This window comes from Epinephelus lanceolatus, chromosome 4 (genome assembly GCF_041903045.1).
Source record: "Epinephelus lanceolatus isolate andai-2023 chromosome 4, ASM4190304v1, whole genome shotgun sequence".
Lineage (NCBI taxonomy): Eukaryota > Metazoa > Chordata > Actinopteri > Perciformes > Serranidae > Epinephelus > Epinephelus lanceolatus.
In genome coordinates, this window is record NC_135737.1 from 26115047 (window position 1) to 26134911 (window position 19865).

Consider the following 19865-nt stretch of genomic DNA (forward strand, 5'->3'; position numbering starts at 1 on the left):
ATTGTACAACAACATTAGAGAGTGCCAAAATTATCACAGTAACCTGAAACCCCTTTAGTCTTGGGACCCATCCCACCAAGGCAGGATCCTTGACTTTGAGAAACACCAATGCACCTGGATTTCAAACAGGGAAAAAATACAGTATTTGTTTAGCAGAATTACTTCATTACATTGGTAACACTGAAACATGACAAAAAGCACAACATGAAAAATGGAAATGGCAATACAAACAGGAGAACTCTTCCGGAACCAACTGTGTTAGACACTGTTAATCCTCCATACACTGTCCCTTCTCGGTACAAGGTGGCGGGGGTGGTATCTTTGCGCGCTCCGTTTATATAGAGCAACAGGAATTTTGGTTTTGCTCTTTATTACGTGTCAAATTGACATACGATAGTGACTAGTGAATGTGTATTGCAATTAAAACACTTACACACGTGCAGTGTTCGGCATTTTGGCAACGCGCTGAGTGGGAGAGGGACTACAGATGTACCGGCGGAGGGATACATCACTCAAACTAAGGCACACCCGTTAGATAGGGCTACTCTGGTGCAACACAAGGATACAGTCTCCACAGATTTTCCTCGAAACATATATCATAACACAGTTTGATATCGTTTAAGTGCTTCGTTGGAGCATCTGACTTCTGAGTAAGGTCGTTAGAAAACCTTACATTGCGTTTTGTCATCTTCACGGAGCTTTAAACGTCAACGGGGCAATGGTGAGTACATGCTAGCTTCGTTAGCTAGATCGTTAACATCCATTTGCGACGGTTGGGAAATGACAGCCGAGTAATCGTTATTGCATTAAAGGAAATCCTCTACTAGCCATACAGTAATCCAACTTTAACCTCCACCTGAGCTAACTACATCTCTTTAATGGTATTTATAAGCTAGAAAATTGCTGTAAACAACGCGGTGGATGGGCACTTAACGTTACTAATAATCATATTGTTAATTTAGCGCAGTGTTGGTCAGTGGTTTAAGTGTGTTTGTAATGCTAATCAGCAGGCGATGAAAGAAACAAATGTCTGTTACTGTGTCATCTGCGCAGCATAGAGTACACGTCGTGCTGTTAACGTTATATCAATCATGTAACGTTTTCATTATCTATGTGTAAATACTGTGGTTTAACCTCCACGCTCGCATCAAGGTTTGTTTTTTCATCGTTAGCTTTGACTCGAGAGTGGGCGTGGTGCTGCTGAAGGAGGTGCTGTGTAAAAATAGCCCGTTAACGTGATCTTGGACCCCATCTCGTTAATCTTGCAAGACAGATATCAAAAACTGTGGCTAAGTGCCGTGCTAACTACCATTTTGACGCTGCACATAACAAGTTGCTGCAACACGGGCAGCGGGTTGCTCCTCGCAGTGCACATCAGCAGCAGGGTGCTGTGAATGTAACGTTGGTGTGACATGCGCAACAAGCGAGGAAAAGGTTGTAATCGCCACCAATTGCGATTACATAAGAGCACAGCTCACAGGTAGTAGTGTGCAGATGTTAGCAACAATTGTGTGTGATATCACACGGTGACAATGCGGGTTATGTTGCAACATCTTGGGGCTGTGTGTTCTTGCAACACCACCATGACAGCATCTCCTCCGTTACGTATTGCGCCATAACGTTAAAACCGCATTCTGCTCCTGCTGAACGATCCTCTTTGCCACCCCTCCTTCCGCGCCTCCCTTCCCCCCGCATGCTTGGTGCAGTAGGCTTTCAGGACCCGCAGTGCACCCTCCAAATTGCGACCTCATATACACACCTATAAAGCCCTGTTGTGGCACTATAAACGACTCCCTGTCTTTGTGTTTCATCTTCAATCCCTCACTACAGTTGTTCTCTGTATTGTGCAAGAACAGACACATGGTGTGTGATAGATGTTAAGGAAACTACAATGTCCTATTCAATCACATGCTGCACAGAATTGACTGCAAAAAAATCACCTGCAGCCCTTGTAGTTTCCTGCACTTGACATGAGAAAATGTGATATGATTCCTTGTTTACTGATGATTTAAAAAAGCAGTAATACTGCTTCTGCCGAGCACTTCTCACAGCAGCTGTATAAATCCTCTAACACTCAACTGTGCCATGCTCTGATCCAGACACTGCTTGCTTCAGCACCACCGAATTGGTTGGCAGTGGACAGAGTGAATACTCTGCAGTCTGTCTTGCTCCCTTCTTTTTTACCCCCCCCCCCCCCCCCCCAACCAACCAACAAACACGGTGACTCATTGAAATTGACTCGAAGAACACATGGCGTTACCACCACCTCCAGCTACAGAAATGTTAGCTTTAATCTCTATTTTTGAAAAGCAGAGGGGATGTTAGAAACTCTTTTCTGCTCGAGTCTGTGGCGTAAGAGCACATAAACACAATGGAAACATGATTCTTTGTGTAACTATAGTTCAATTCATTTAACTGCCTAATTATAACTGTTGAATGTTCTCAAATAGATGAGTCCTTAGTCATTATTTTAGGCTTGTAGGTTTTATTCCATGCAGCAGTTCCTGTTGTGCCCGCTCATGCCAGTTGTTTCCCAGTCATGTGAGAATCATTTCCTGACAATATGAAGGGCCACACACAGACAGAAAGTGCCAAGCACTGTCAAGCAACAGTTGGCACAGGGGTGAGTCTATGATGATAAACAGAGCCTCACATCTGTTCAGTAAAAAAGACACAAAGAGGTGGTTAGTTGCGGCGATATTCCGTGTGCTACATTGGCGACCCTGTTCGTGTCTCACTAATTATAGCAGGCGTGTGTATTTCGGGCTTTGGAGTATTTATACCCGTCCCTCATCACACTTTCTCAGCCTGAAGTGGGCATGTTGACTGACTTAGATAGGCCTGGTAAGACCTCATGGCAGAATGACGTATCAGTTGAAAAATCAGTTGGGTGTAAGAGTGGAAAAGTATAAAAGTAAAACCCATCTAAGGAGCAGCAAGTTTGGATAACATTGGCACGGTGATCTTAGGATTGTGGGTTTGTGTCAAATGGTTATGTATGTCTCTCTTAATAAAAATAGACTGATAAACTAAAATGTATAAAGTCAGCAAGCTTTTCTATCCCTTAGATTTCAGATTAAATAGAAAACAAGTGGCCAAATCTTCTATTGTATAAAATACCATCTTTATATGAGTATAAGGCCCAGCATTTAATTTCCTAAAAAAGGACAGTGAGGTTAAACAATATCTTAGCTGTTTTTATCGCCTTGCGTCTGTAAGGAAAGTCTTTAGCTAGGTCATAAACTGGGCCCAGCTGTCAGATGATATCACAGCCTGTTTTGAATTAGTTTGTTTAGAGTGCATTTGCATTGGCATAGATCTGTGTATGTTGATTACACAGTGGAGTCTGCTGCAGGTGCTCCTCATTAGGCCTACCCAAGGCTTTCATCTCCATAATCATTGTACCGAAGATTTTAAAGTCCCATCTACCCAAAATGAATCTTTGAGTATCAAACACTCACCCACTGAAGGTTGGAAAGGTGACTCTTAAAAGTCTGTAGTTTCCTTCTTCACAAAGAACAGCAGCTGTGGCAGCAGTGTTATGTTGATGTGAGTTTGCAATCGTAGCAAAAAAAAAAGATATCACTCAAATACTTAATTTAGTCCTGTAGCTTTATCTTTATCTTTTGGAACAAGTTGAGTCATTTATTTACACTCCAGTCTTTAGAAGAAAATGTTGGCATTGCAAATTTCTGTGTAAATACATAATGTTTGAATATTTTATACATATGTCAACATTTCTAAAGTGACCTAATATATGAGCTGACTCCTTTGGGTTTGGAGGAGATGGTGGATGGCACCTCACCTAAATGAGGCGGTTGCCAAACTGCAGACCACTGTTTGAGACCAACAAACCACAAAAATGTTTTAGCAAGTCATTGCTGTGTTTTCAGTGTTTGTAGGCTCCAAACATGGGTGTTTTGTAGCGATCTGTCGGTGGGAAGAGTGGCAAAAAAAGCGTTTGTTTTTACCGAGACATTGCTGCTTTTCCTGCAAGGATTGTGCCCCCAAAACATGATTTTCTCCTAACCATAATCAGCTGTTTTTGTGATTAAACATGACCATACATCACTCACAGTATTATCAAAATGAAAAATTTCAACATATCCGCTGAATCATAACACGCTAATGTAACATACAGTTTGCAGTAACCTATGATACCAACATTTATGTTGTTAATGACGTTGTTATTTAGGATTTTGCCTCTAATCATGACAGAACACTAGAGAGAAAACACATTGAAATCATAGCTAAATGCTCTGTAATGCTTTGTCAGTGGAGGTAGCCAACAGTCAGACTTAAGGGTCTCCAGCAACTCCAACCATAGACACCATCAGCAAAGACACTAAGATCTGTTTTTTTCTAGATATTTAGTAGTCTAAGATCCCCTAAATTTTCTGCTTAACTTTTTTTAATATTCACTTGCTTTGTAAGGTCTACAGAACTAAATATGTTATTCTGTAAAATAACTGTCCTTAACAGGGCTGTCCAACTGTTATTTTCAGGCAGGACTATCAGTGTTTGATCAGTGTCTTCTTCTCTCTTAACAGGCTGATCAGCTGACTGAGGAGCAGATTGCTGGTGAGTGCATACCTTAACCATGTTTGGTTTGTTTAAGGTTTAGCAGCTCCTTAATTCTCCACCAAAGCTGAGAAACTACAATGTCTGAGAGATTTAGCCTTAAGTAGCAAGAAGTGTGTGAGGATATAAGCTAGTGGTTGATGTGGCCATAATAAAAATCTGCAGAGTTTTGAGTTTCAGGATGAAACCTCAATATGAAAAGCTCACATATGCGTATTCATGTTAGGAAACTTGCGAAAGATGCACCAGTGCTTTTATTCAGGGGTCATCAGTCCCGCGCCCCACATTTTGTTCTTTCCCAGCATTGAATCAGTTGTGCAAAGACCCTGCTATTGCTCAGCATGTTTTTTCTATTCAGACTGCCTAAAGGTTGAAACTGAATTGTCTGTATCGACGTGAATGCTCGTTGCAATGCTAATAGTCTTATTTCTGTAAATGCACAGAGTTCAAGGAGGCGTTCTCGCTGTTTGACAAAGATGGCGATGGCACTATCACTACCAAAGAGCTCGGGACTGTGATGCGCTCTCTGGGACAGAACCCCACTGAGGCTGAGCTGCAGGACATGATCAATGAGGTGGATGCTGATGGTGAGGAGGAAAAGCACAAACGCACAATGAAAATGAAACTTTTCGAAAGTTATAATTACCACAATTTTAGGGGGGCTCTTCATGTGAGATGTTCCTCTTGCTGTATATAATACTACTGGGAATTTTCACCAGTATATGCCATGTGAAAATATTTAAGGCATTAGCAAAAGCACTTGGCTTTAAATTAGAATCATGACATTTATTTTTGAGTGTATTATTGAATGTAATTATATGTTGACCTAAGTAACACAATTACCCTAACCCCTCTCTGTTTCTATGACTGTGTAGGTAATGGTACAATTGACTTTCCTGAGTTTCTGACCATGATGGCCCGGAAGATGAAAGACACAGACAGTGAGGAGGAGATCAGAGAAGCCTTCAGAGTCTTTGACAAGGTACATTAGAACCAAGTAGACCGAGAATATTAACAAGCACCACTGAAATTATTAGTAGCCCTGTTTTTGCCACAGATTTGTTTATTCATTGTGTCCTTGTCATGGCAGTCTACTTTGTCTGTTAAGAAGCTGTTGTCGTCTCTGATAGTTGAACGGTAACCTTTAGCATCCTAATATTCTGGTGTTTAGCATTAAGCCTTTAGTACAGGTGAGGCTAAAGACAGTTCACATAAGCTGGCTTCAGAGTTGAAAAGAATATTAAACCCTTGTGTTTTGAAGACCATAGAAACAATTAGGTAACACTGACCCAGCTATTATAAAACATCATATTAGGGACACTGAAACTTACATCAGTGGCATTCAGCCTTAGCTTCTATGTAAGACGGTAAATGGTACGCAGTGACAATAGTTCCTCTGTTGGCCATCTGCAGGACGGTAATGGCTACATCAGTGCAGCAGAGCTACGGCACGTCATGACCAACTTAGGGGAGAAGCTCACTGATGAGGAGGTGGACGAAATGATCCGCGAGGCTGACATTGATGGTGACGGTCAGGTCAACTATGAGGGTGAGATGTTCTTTTTATGTGTTTTCTTATACCTTTTTTTTTAAAGTGTGCATATTATAATATTAACACTAATTACAGCCCTGCAGCTACTTGTGTGTTTCGTCTCTGTGCCACTTGACTTGCTTTTGGTAGCCTCCTAGAATGATTAAAGTTGCTTTTTTAGTCCACCAGAGGAATTTTGCTGCAATCAAAAAGATTGTAGTGAGATAAACAGACTGAAACCTTCATCATATTGATAAAACAGGTGTTTACAAAGTTTTCCTTTTAGACATAATTTGCAGTTGATAAAAAGTTATGAATCATAAAATATCACAGTATATGTTATCGCTATCCTCAGCATATTGAAAAAAACGTTTGAAGTCACACAAATATTGTATAGTGACTTAAAGGGATAATGCACCCAAAAATGAAAATTCAGCCATTATCTACTCACCCATATGCCGAGGAAGGCTCTGGTGAAGTTTTAGAGTCCTCACAACACTTACGGAGATCCAAGGAGGAAGTGGGTAGCAGCACAACTGCACACCTAACGGCTGACGTCGACCCAGATTAAAACGTCCAAGAACACAGAATTAAAACCACAAAATATCTCCATACTAAATTTAAATAAATTACGTTTTTCCAAACAACTTTTTATGTCGGGGCTTGGACGTTTTAATCTGGGTTGCCGTTGGCCATTAGGTGTGCTGCTACCCACTTCCCCCTCAGATCTCTGGAAGTGATATGAGGACTCTAAAACTTCACCAGAGCCTTGCTCGGCATATGGGTGAGTAGATAATGGCTGAATTTTCATTTTTGGGTGCACTATCCCTTTAAATATCGTGATATTATTGTATCATGAAGCCTCTGGTATGTCCCCCCCCTTCTAGTTTTTACTACAGTCTTATTAGAACAATCAACACACATGTAGTTATGTTACCAAGGGCCGAGACTCACCAAGCCAGTGGTCGGCTAGCGGTCAGTGTTGGGCTGCTGGTGAGCATCTGTCGCCTTTTTTTTTTTTTTTTTTGGTGTGTCCCACACCGTTGGCAGTAGTCAGCCCTTGACAGCACTTGTTAGCTTTATTTCGGCTGATTCAGCATGTTGAATCGGCGTCAAAGACGGGGGAGTCTGTCAGTGAAATCATTCTATAGAAATGAGAAATGTAAGGAAAGGAAAGCAAACAAATGACTAAGGTCAAGAGGGCAAGAAATCAAAACAAACTTGTTATATTAGGTCCGGTTGTTTCTTTAACCATTAAGCTCTGTTATCGTTTGCTAGCGCACAATAAATACCATTTTTTCTTTAGACATTGGGTTGTGTTGTTAATGTGCTAACTGGCAAGCTAGCTTCTTAAATCTGTCCTGTTAGTCTTCCAGTTTCCCTTTTTGAATAATGCTTACAGACAATCGCCGCCTGCAGGTATGGACAGTTTCATCCTCTTGAGCATACACTGAATGTGCGTACTTTTTGGCAGAGGCAGGAAACGTGAGGTAATGCTGCAGTCTGCCTTTGTTGCCACTAGTTTTTTGATGTTGGTTGTATCTGGGCCTGAAGAGAGAAATTAGGAAAAAATTCAGTTTCAACATCACCTCTGTAAAAGGCTGTCACATAATTTTGACAATTTCTTGTACTAACAGCTGCCAAAATTTCACTTTTTTGCATCTGACATTTAAGCATTTTTGTTTCCTCTTCTCTCCACAGAGTTTGTCCAGATGATGACTGCCAAGTGAAGAGAACACTGACATTTCTCTCAGCGTTGCTTGATCACTGTCTTTAAGAACCAAAAAAAGGAACAATTACAAATGATAAACAAACCTGCCCCCCAAATTCACTTATATGTAGAATTTAACAATTTGTGCTTCAGTACATCCAAATACTTCTAAGGTATCTGTTTAGCGAACACCAACAGAATAAACCCTAGAGAAGTTAATGGACCAAGCTTTAAGAGGGCGAAGCCCCGACTTCAGACCAAGATTCTGCTGAGTCACCCAGCTCCTGATTAATTTAGAGGGAAGAGCAACACTGAAAAGGCAGAGGGATAGGAACCCATGCCACAGTTGGAATAGAGAAGTTGGCTATTAAATTATTTCCCATATTCAACAAAGAACTCTAAATACTGAATTGAGTACTCTTCTTGCATGCACCCTTTCTGTGGCGGTCTCTTGTCACAACAAGGAGGCTCTGATCCCATCAGAGGTAGTGGTCAGACTGTGTACACACTGGAGGTATATACATTACTATATAGCTATATATCTGTAAAATTTGTGTCACTTTTGATTATTGCAAGAGCAAATAGTTGCGATGTAGGGTGTTCATTGGTGCTCAGTTGCAGAAGAGCATCCTTATACCTTGAAGAGTTCAGACAAGAACGAGAGACTGAAGTGCTGACGTTTTTTCTTCCTCTCGGGGATGTTATATTGTCTTGTTTTGAGTCGTGGGCTTTACATTGCCTGCAGCACTGATTGGAGACGGTAGTATGGTGTAATGCTTCGGGAGGATTATTGTGAAAACAACACTTGAGGACTGCAGTTAATATATTTGTTCTGCAATCAGATATCCTGATGATACAATATTGATGTAATGCTTTATAATTGTGTTCTCAAATATTAATGTATTGATGACAAACTTTGGTCACCAAATATATCTATATATATTAGTGTATCGTAAAGTTTGCATTGCCTATTGTTGTAGTAAATGACCTGTGACATGTTTTCTCTTTGGTTTTGAAATGTGCCATAATACTCTAAAACGCCTCAACCTTCTTGCAAGACTCGTAGTTCATTAGAATATAATAACTCTACTTAATATAATAACGTATAAAAATACATGCAGTTGAACATATTTGCACTTTGGTATAAATCATGTGGATATTAAAAAGGTTTTGTGTAAAAGAAGAAAAAGAAACCAAATGTCACTGTTGCTGCTGCTATAACAACTCATATGTTACACTCATTTCTCGTCCTTGTTGGTGTCTGATCTTCGATTTGTAGTCCGGTGATTCAATCTTCAATCTGCTTGCTGTTTTACTGAACAGAATACATATACTGTATATTCACAAAAACTACTGGTGGAGAGGTCGATGTGTTTAATTTGGGAAATTTGAATGGGACTTTCAGATAGGGATGAAATGAGGTTGTAGCAAAGAATTCAGCTGTAGATTGTTTAGGTTTTCGAACAGTTGGCTAAATTTAAGAAGCAAGTTAGCTGAGGTATCTTATGATTTCCTCAAAGCACGAAACTTCAATACTGCTCTGCTTGAGGTGTTTTAATTGGTTACCTTTGATTCGGATGTTGGGAAGTAAATGGTAAATGGACTGTTAATTTCTGGAGGTATCTCAAAAATGTAAAGATGTGATATATTTTCCATAAATCAATAAATTGACTGAGCTTTACTTCACCTGCATCTCACTGTCATGTTTAATCTAACACATCTCTATTTTACATTCAACCTGTCTCTGTTGGTTTGAAGCCAGTGTGTTCCTACGGTCATGAAATTCCTGGACAAGTTTTGAAATTATGAAAACTCTGTTCCAGACCTAGAAGTGGTTTGGAATTAACAGAATGATTTGGGAAAATTTTGAGTATACATTGTTGTGGCTATTATTTAAAGTATGTTCATAAAAATCCCCAAACATCACACGAAATGCCTTTTGTATTATTTCTAATTTAAAATCTAGTTCTTGCTGAGCTGTGTGATTGTTGAAGCAGTTGAAATGCCACTAGCATCATGTGACACGTAGACCATACCCGCATCATGTCAGCATTAACACCAAGACCGTGCCCCCATTGGGTTCCTGATCCACTTGGACCAGGATGACCGACGGCCCATTGTTGCGATAAACCTTAATTTATTAAGGTATCGCCAACACTCAGGTTCAGGCAAGGTCACGAAGCAACCATTAGATAAGTCTACATAAGAAATATTTGTGTAACAAGAAATGCCTACAAAGTTTGGTTTTCTCTCCCCCAAAAAAGCACCTGACCTTCACCTTTCTTTGAAGTACCCATGTGTCCCAGTCTGGTCTATTGGTGTTTGTAGCTAGTTGCCAGTGGGAATGTCTAACAAGTGAGTAGAGTTAAGAAGCCCTAGCAGTTTTCTTCTCCACTAATGCCTGAGAAACACATTTGTAGTAATGTATGGCTGTTTATATAGGCCCTCCCATTTTAAATTACTTAAATAAACTCGTGGAAATGGGGTCAAAGATGGAAAGGTCTTGAAATTTCTGTGGTAAAAATGTGTGGGAACCTGCAAATGGCACTCTTCAATACTGCACTATGTCCTGCACTGCTGTCCTGTACCAGAAAGGAGCACTAATCCCATCCAGACAGTCTGCGATTGGGTCAGGGCAAGTCACACTAGCCCTTCACTGGAGACACTATCCCAGGCACAGGCTATATTTAGTGGCTCATGAGATTGCTACAGGAGCCTGTGGTAATCCAGGTCACTTGGGGTCATGACCCCTCACCTGCACACACTAAATTCAAACGAGGAGCAGTCGCCCTCTTGCTGACAGGCAACATCAACAGCCAATGGGACGAGGCGTTATCTGGGGCAGGTAGATGTGATTGGACGCGCGCCTGCATGCTAATCGTTTGGTTAAGTAGATAAGGAAAATGAATTAGGAAACAACTCAGCAGGACAATAAGAGCTGCAGCATCATAGGCACTGGCAGGTGTGATTATCCCTCTCTGGTTGTATAATGGCAGGCTGGAGATGCTCAGTAGTGTGGCTCTCACTGTGTGCTGCAGTAATGTATTTCTCACAGAGATAATTACAGATATGTTTTTAAATGTCATGCTGGTTTTATCAGATTCACTTTGAGTTTAAATCAAATGTAGGGAGCGTCCAGTTTTCAGGTGTTAGGTTCTTTTTTTACACAGAAAGCCTCAAATTTACAACGTTATCTCCAGTGGTGGAGAGCAACGAGGTACATGTTTTAGGTATTTGTACTCTGAGTACCATAAAACTTAAATTAATAGCCTGGCCATTATTTGCTTAAAGTCACCTCAACAGGCCTATATTTAAAATAGGCGTCTATATGGGACAGGCCTTTAATTCCTTTCACACAAAAAGGTTGCTCAGCAACGGTGGGAAATACAATCAAACTGTTTATTGAAACCAGTCTGAATATTACTTCAGATGATATATCGGTTATGAATCATTCATTTGATCTGTCTCTGACAGACAGCCTATCAGAGATAGAGAGTTACGGCACTCGAGGATTACGGCACCTGACATACTGACACAACACCACTTTATCCTGTTAAAACAATACTCACAACTTGAATTAATTTTTATTAAAATCTGTTTTGATTCTTTTGATCTGAGGACCTTTATGGACTAAAGCAATATGAATAACTTGCAGGGTAGTGGAGGTAATGGATTAATTGCTCTGCAACCAGACCAGGCGTCTAGTTTTGACACGCGTTTATTTGTCAAAATGTGTAGCCACACCAGGCTAGCAAATGGGACTGGGCAACTTATTGGTACTAGGCTTTTAATTGAAGTTTTACGGTATTTAAATTTTGAGCTATTTTATACTGTTTCAGAGGGACATATTTTTATTTAAACTCCCCTACTATTTGATAGCTGTAGTTATACAAATGTACGTACAAAATATAAGATGGCTTTATAAAATTGGATACAGTATTATAAATTAAACTTCCTGACATATAGGGCTGTTTAAATTAGCTCCACCTCCAACCAATTAATGTACCACTTAAATGTTAATGCAACAGTCATAATGATCTAGTTATATTATAATAAAAGGCAGCATTCTGTCTAATTAAAAACTTTTACTTTGATACTTCAAACCTGTGGCATTCCCCACGGCGCCATCCTTAGCCCCTTGTTGTTCTGTATATACATGCTTCCACTTGGTCACATCATAAACAAATACAATATCCAGTACCATTGTTATGCAGACAACAACTCAATACCTGTTCCGTTAAAATCCAGTGAAGAAGGCAATTTTAATCATCTTTTATCCTGTCTGTCTGACATAGAGTGCTGGATGTCCCAAAACCAGTTAAATGACAGTAAATCAGAAATGATCCTCTTCAGTCCTCCAAAATCCATCACTATTCTACAAAACCATCTTGGCCTCCTATCTTCAAATGTCGAACCTGCAGCCAAAAACCTTTGCGTGACTTTCACTTTTTTTCAATTTTTTGACCAAGCCTCTGCTCTGACCTACACTCTTACCTTTAATCAAATATCTTTGACATATTTCATGATTAATGGTCGAATTAGTCAAGCTCCAGACACCAGACACACTGTGGCCCATAAAAATTAAACAGGCCTTTTTCACTGAAGACATTTTGACATGTCACAGTAGGGAAAGCAAAGGTGTGAATAATGAAATTAACGATGGCTCAATTCCATTTAGCTGCTTTGATTTCAGGGTCCTGGTATTGTGCATGCGTGCTCACTGTCACTCTCAGTGGGACTGTTACAGAACAGAGCCATCGTCGGTCTAATTAGCTGTGACCTATGCTTTTCCTACAATGACAGGTCAAAATGTCTGCTGTGAGAAAGGTCTTCGAACATGGTCTACTGTGGTAGCAAAGGATGTGAGCATAACTTCAACACTAGATGGTGTTGTTTCAGCATCCTCTTATTCAAGTGCCAGTGGCTGATTTGGGACAAGTGCCACACACACAGTGAGGCTGAGACAGGAAGGAAACGCCACTATATCTGAAAACAGCTGGATGTACAAATAACTTTGAAACCAGTTCAGTTTTCGATGAATTGAATGCAACTTGTTTTGAGCCAGCCGGTTCTTCTTAAATGTAGATATAAGGTGTGTGTGTGTGTGTGTGTGTGTGTGTGTGTGTGTGTGAACTGTATTGTGTTTACTTGAGTACACCACACCCACTACCCATAATTATGTACACTTTGCAATGTAACCTTACCACCTCTTAGCTTGAGAAATACGATCCTTTTCATTCTTGTTATCCCTGGGGGAGGGGATGTGGTGTATTATGTAAACTCCTCTTTACATGCAGACTCCTGAACAATATAACTATTTTTGGAATAATATGTTCGTACAGCTCATTTAATGTAAACGCACAATCCCTCCCCTTCCAAGTACATATAGAATCTCCCTGTTTGTCGTCGTCTTACATCTGCTGTTCTACATGATTCACTGTCATTGCCACCGTCTCTCACTTTGTGTGAGGCCAAACCAATATTGTTAACACGTTTGCTTTCTGATGCACACAGTGTTAACTTCCTTCTCGTCTTGTCAAACACACATGACATCCCACAAATACCTTGGTACCATTGTTGGCTCATCAAGTGAATTAATCACCAGCCTCTACTAAAACAAACGCAGATGAGTAGTTTATAGGGTGTGGAGATGCCTGATTTCAGTGCTGGTTCTTGGTCACAGATGCAGTGTCTCTGGTTATACTTGATCCCCTCTCACATCTCCAGCTGGGTTATCTGCCCATGCAGCATGCTACATACAACTTAACCAAAATTGAGCTGTTGTTGAAAATGATGTCCTCTGCAACGGTGGTTCACATCTTGTTTTGGCTGTGACTTCTTAAAACAAAGCTGTCCAGCAGAATTTTTTTTCTGCCTTCCTATCCTCTTAAAGGGAAACTTTTCTGATTTTCAAGCAGCTTTGTAGCATAACAGTATGGTAGTATGTGTAAATGAACTATGGCAAACTTCCCTCTATCTTGCCAGCGCCCAGATCTCCCTGATCATCTCCCAGCTAAAATTTGCCAGATGACATAAAGCTTGGTCATTTTTCCCTGGCTCTAGGGCTCTTGATCTAACTACAGATTGTACTTCTGCATTTTCGTATGGCCACCACCACGGACACAAGGACTCTCTCTCAAATTCAGACCCAACTCCAATCAAACCGTAAAACTAAGCAGTGTTGATCACATATAAACCAAAACTCTATCACTGTATTGCCTATTTCTTGGCTAAAATGTTTTCCGAAACACATTTAAGCTCACCTTTAATTGTATTTCAAGATTGTTTGTTACCAGCCAGCCCACATATTGTTTCCTCTGTCAAAATGGTCCACTCTGATTACATCAAGTGGCCTCTGCCAGGGTTGTCCCTTGTCACCAATCCTGTTTATGATATTCTAGGACAGGATCTCGAGGCACAGGACGAGGGGATCCGGTTTGGAGACCTCAGAATTGCATCTCTGCTTTTTGCAGATGATGTGGTTCTGTTGGCATCATCACACCGTGACCTCCAGCATTTTGCAGCCGAGTGTGAAGTGGTGAGGATGTGAGTCAGCACCTCCAAATCTGAGGCTATGGTTCTCTGCTGGAAACTGGTGGATTTCCCCCTCCAGGTTGGGAGAGTTACTGCCTAAAGTGAGGGAGTTCAAGTATCTCTGGGTCTTGTTCACGAGTGAGGATAGAATGGAGCGTGAGATGGATTAGTGGTTTGGTGTGGCCTCTGCACTGATGCGGGCACTGCGCCGGACTGTTGTGGTAAACGTCCCAACCCTCACCTATGGTCATGAGCTCTGGGTAGTGACCGAAAGGTTGAGATCGCAGATACAAGTAGCCAAAATGAGTTTCCTCCGTAGGGTGGCTGGGCTCAGCCTCAGAGATATGGGAAAGGAGCTCGGACATCCGGAGGGAGCTCAGAGTAGAGCCGCTGCTCCTTCACCTCGAAAGGGGTCAGTTGAGGTGGTTCAGGCATCTGATCAGGATGCATCCTGGGCGCCTCCTGTCGGAGGTGTTCTGGACATGTCCAACTGGTAGGAGGCCCCGGGGCAGACCCAGAACACTCTGGAGGGATTTCATATCTCAATTGGCCTGGGAACACCTCAGGGTCCCCCAGGAGGAGCTGGAAAGCATTGCTGGGGAGAGGGGCATCTGGGGTGCTTTGCTTGGCCTGCTGCCCCCACGACTCGGCCCCGGATAAGTTGATGAAAATGGATGGATGGATGAACCAAAGGTAGTTTTTATTGGTCCAGTGTAGCACAGTACATTCTGGTTTTCAGCACTTTTTCTCTGTTTTCTCTAATCATGTAGCACCAATTTAAAAAGTATTTGCATCTTTATACTGTATAGACAGTCCAGTTTTATTAAAAGACCATCTTTCTAACAGTGGACTACTACTTCAGTCATCTCACAGCTCATCCAGTTATAGGCTACTGACCTCTGGTTCAGGAACCAAATCTCTACAAGACCTTTTGTCCAGACTGCCATCTACTTCAGTTGTGTTATTGACTCTGCTGACTAACACTGCAGGGAGTAGGAGGCTAATTAGCTGATAAATAATCTTTCCTATGTGTACAATGTTTTGCTTTAGAGATACAGTTTGTTCATTCACGTTTAATGAATGTGTCAGAGGTGAAAACCAACATATCCATTATTATTACATTGTGGGAACCTAATCTTATCTTCTCTTCTTGCCATTCCCATCTGTATTAGACAGCTGATAGGTTGGAGAGAGACAGAGGTATGACATTCAACATAGCTGCAGTTATGTGGTATCCAACTTCACTGCTCACCCACCGGGACGCTCCTTTTTTAGTATTTTCTGGAAATTTCATGATTTTTAAAGTGTTGGGATTTTTCCTATTCCCATCTGTGTTGGACAGCTGATAGGGTGGAGAGAGACAGGGGTATGACATGCAACATAGCTGCGGTTATGTGGTATCAAACTTCACCACTCACCCACCGGGACGCCCATTTTGTAGTATTTTCTAGGAATTTCATAAAAAAGAACACATGCATCAACATTAATACATCATATCCACAACATGGAAACCAGATGTTCATGCAATACATTTACCAGATATATTTGCTAAATACAAATATGTGATTGATCCATTAGCAGATAAAATAATGGATTATGGGATAGTCCTCCAAATATCTGCCTTGATTTTGGAGACAACTCTCAAATAAGATGCACTTGTCTGTTTTTCTTTTAAAGCCACGTGTATTAAATTGTACTTTTCTTTCTGAATACTTATAGGCTAACGGTGATTCTAGAAGCACAATCTCTGAAACCATTATCGCTTGCAGCCAATGCATTTACCAAGTGTTCCAAACTGTTCTCTGTTGTACACTCAGACGGCAATTTCATAACAAACTTCCAGCAACACTGTAAACACCAGTGTCTGCAGTGTCTATTTTGCCAATTTGCCTTTTTACACTGGCACACCTGCTGCTTAGCCAGTAGCGACCCTATACTCTAGGACAGTGGTTCCCAACTCGCCCAGCCATGAGGTCAAGATTTCTCCTTAGTCATCAGTTCAAGGTCCACACAGTTTAACACATTCTGCATCATACTTTCATTTGGCCATGGCGTTGAGCTAGTTTGCTGTCTCTGTTAAGAAGCTGTTTGTGATTCACTCACTCAATAGCAGGAAACAGCTCAAAATAAAGGCCCTGTGCTGGAAATTCACGGTACTTCTAAATAAAAAGTGATTTTACAAATTTGACACATTCTGTCCATTCAGAATGAACCTGCAACCCAGTTTTTGACCACAACCCACCAGATGGGAACCACTGCTCCAGAGGGCCCAACCCCAACCTACATCTGAGTATCTGAACAATCAACTGTCATATGGTAGCTAGAAGGAGCCTCAGTTAGCATGTTTTTGGGGCAGCAGTGGTGCACTGTATAGGGCCATGTGGTAGGTTTAGGGGGGTTGTAGTTGTCATTGCAAAATGCATCAATAGCCACCTAAGACTCACAAAGAAGACAACATTTAGCCATTTTTTGTCTGCTGTGCTCTTGTTGTTTGAGAAGTGTTAGAACATTTTAAGAAATAAAAAAAATAAAAACACCTGTGTGTGTGTGTTTACTACATGTATGGCAACTCGCCCTGATCTGAACTCAGAAAAAGCAAAAGCCACAAGTTTCATGTATACTATTAGTGCGTTGTTGGTGCCCTGTGTGCTTATTCAAGTGACGGTTTTTGTGCATTGCTGTTTTTGCAAAAACTAGTTTCGCAAAAATGAATTGCTTTTGCAAGAGGTGTATGATGTTTTGCTGGTTTGGTGTAAGGTTTTGTGGTTAGTGTGCAAAAATAGCTTATAGTTTCAAAGATATTGCCTCAGCAGTCAGGGAGAAAAAAGCTGTGATCACACTTCCTTTTGTGCCTATTGTACAGTTTTCACACCCCAATAAGCTCCATAGTAGAGCTTCGACTGTTGTTGATATTTAAAATGCGTTCGGTTGTATTCTCTAAAATGTATGTGCAAAATCTCAAAAGCATATGAACTTGTCTTGTTATGCATTTTTCCACTTCATGGTTCAAGCAAATTCTACCTTTCCAGTTTCACAGAAAATAAGAACTTCCAGCTAAAATGTGTGAGGCATAGCCATTTTCATACCAAAGGACATCACATAAAAACCCTCTGCAGAACACGTGATAAGATATGTTGATTCTTGAGAAGGACATGACGATTACAGATTTCTAGTAACAAGTGAAGACAAGATTCACCATACATGTACATGCTTATATAATGTCTAGACTGTCTCTAGTACAACATTTCAGTCATTGTGTGTTATCACTGCCTGATTATGCTGCATGATGACTGTAGCTCACTGTGGCACAGACAAATGCGTAAAGAACATTTTAATGAACATTAATCTGATAAACATGTTACTCTATCAGTCTTCAAGATTAAAATTGCTTTGGTTTATTAAAACCCAACGTTAACAAAACACAATGTGATGATAGCCGCTGTCTAGAGAATGATGGCATTTCAAATGAGATTACGAGTGAGTCATCACTGGAAAAGAATCAATAAAAGAAATTGATGTGAGACACTTGAAGAAAAAAACTATTAGGTTTGAGAAAATCCTCCTGTGGCCTTAAATGGTTGGTTCTCAGAATGTTATTACTCATCAATACATCAGTGAAGTGGTTTTAAATAGGAAGTTCCCACCATGACCCTTTTCTTATTACAGACCACAATGGCTTTCTAATTCGTTTTGTCTTCTGGTTGACTGTATTGAGCTGCGATGAGAGTCCAGTAACCTTCAAACCCAGTCCAAAATATTGTAATGTCTCATGAATATTTTGAGAAACTAAACACATGCTAACAACTGCTAAACTGTAGTTTTCTTTTATTAGTTTCTTTTGTGTTCAGCACCAAAGCAGAAGGAAACAGAAGGCAGAAGACTATCAACCACAACAGTCTTTATCAGTGGGTGAGGTTTAGTCCTTGATAATAATAATAACAACAATAACAATAATAATAATAATAATAATAATAATAATAATAATAATAGTAATAAAGCAGTTCAAAACAAGTAGGTTTTCAAAATGATTTAAAAGATGAGACAGAGTTTGCAGCCCTGATCTCCTCAGACAGGTCACTCCAAAGTCGTGGAGCTCTGACTGCAAAGGCTCCATCACCTTTGTGAATGAATCTAGACCTTGGTACAACAAGAAAAGATGCATCTGAGGATCTCAGGGTGTGAGGACAAACACGGGAGAAGAAAAGAGCTGTTATATAACTTGGAGCAAGGCCTCTCAAGGCTTTGTAAGTAATCAATATACCTTAGAATCAATTCTAAAAGCAACAGGTGACCAGTGTAGGGGTTGCAGGATTGGTGTGATGTGGTCATGTTTTCTCTAGCAGAGTTTTGGATGAGCTGGAGGTGGGACAGAGATTTTTTACTGATGCCTATAAGAGCAAGGAATTGCAATAATCCAATCGACTGGTTATGAATGCATAAATAACAGTTTGCAGATGTTTGTTAAAAAGGAATGATATGATCCTGGAGATATTTCTGAGATGGTGGAAGTCGGATTGGACTACTGAATTTACGTGTTTGTCTAAACTGAAGGTTTGATCAAAAATGACACCAAGATTTCTGCAATGTGGAGTTACTGAGTGGGACAGAGAACCAAGACTGTTTGATATTTGAATGTTTTCACTTCCATGTCCTATGACCAATATCTCTGTCTTGTCAGCATTAAGAGACATCAAGCTCGACTGTTAAGCCAACATGGACAAGGACTTCCAAAAGCTCTCCAGCATAACGCTCCAAAAGAGGCAAGTACATTGATCTTGAGTTGAAATTGTTTTGTCAGCAGCTGTTTCTAAGGTCCAGATTGAACTGAAGTTGAATAAAACCAACAGTTTTTTGACAATAAGTCCTAAATATGTGTGTAATATCACATAATTTAAAGGTAATCTCGGTGCCAGCCTAGGCAAGGTTCCCCTTAAGGTGGCGCCCTTGGTGACTGCATGCGTCGCCTGTAGGAAGTTTTGCCACAGGTTAGTCTTGTAAAAATTTGGATTTAAAATACATAGGTAAAATGTTGATGTTAAAAGACAATATCTGATGGAAACCTTTTTGTAGTCCATATTTTTTGTGTTAATCACAAGACTGGAGCGAGACATAACAGAATGGCACAATTTCTGAATCGGAAATCCCAGTTTACTTTACAGAACAATACATTTACTGCTATTTTGTTTGAGTGTCAGAATTCTGAGTGTGTAAATGTATCCATTATACAGTGCTATCAAACAATCCACAACACAATAAAAAAAAGTAATGTCCATGGCATGTACAGTTTTCTGCTAACAATACGCCACCTTTTGAACTTTACACCAGGCAGTGTTAACAAGAATGATGATGATCGGTACTTCTGACATCCCACTTTACTGCCCACTGTTGAAAAAAATCAATGTCTATCATACAACTGGGGCCTCCTGCTAAGCTCCTGAACTTCAAAAGCTGTCTGTTACTGTAAGATGCAGCGAATGAGAATGGAAAGAGAAGTGAAAACTTTCAACA

At 40.5% G+C, this 19865-nt stretch overlaps 1 protein-coding gene across 1 annotated transcript; it reads left to right on the plus strand.

The window, feature by feature from the left end:
* Window positions 1-323: 323 nt before the first annotated feature.
* On the plus strand, window positions 324-9509 carry calm3a (calmodulin 3a (phosphorylase kinase, delta)). Its single transcript, XM_078167092.1, has 6 exons — window positions 324-721; window positions 4551-4581; window positions 5025-5168; window positions 5457-5563; window positions 5995-6130; window positions 7814-9509. Exons 1-6 carry the CDS (start codon window positions 719-721, stop codon window positions 7840-7842), a joined length of 450 nt encoding a protein of 149 aa, XP_078023218.1. The 5' UTR covers window positions 324-718; the 3' UTR covers window positions 7843-9509.
* Window positions 9510-19865: the final 10356 nt, after the last annotated feature.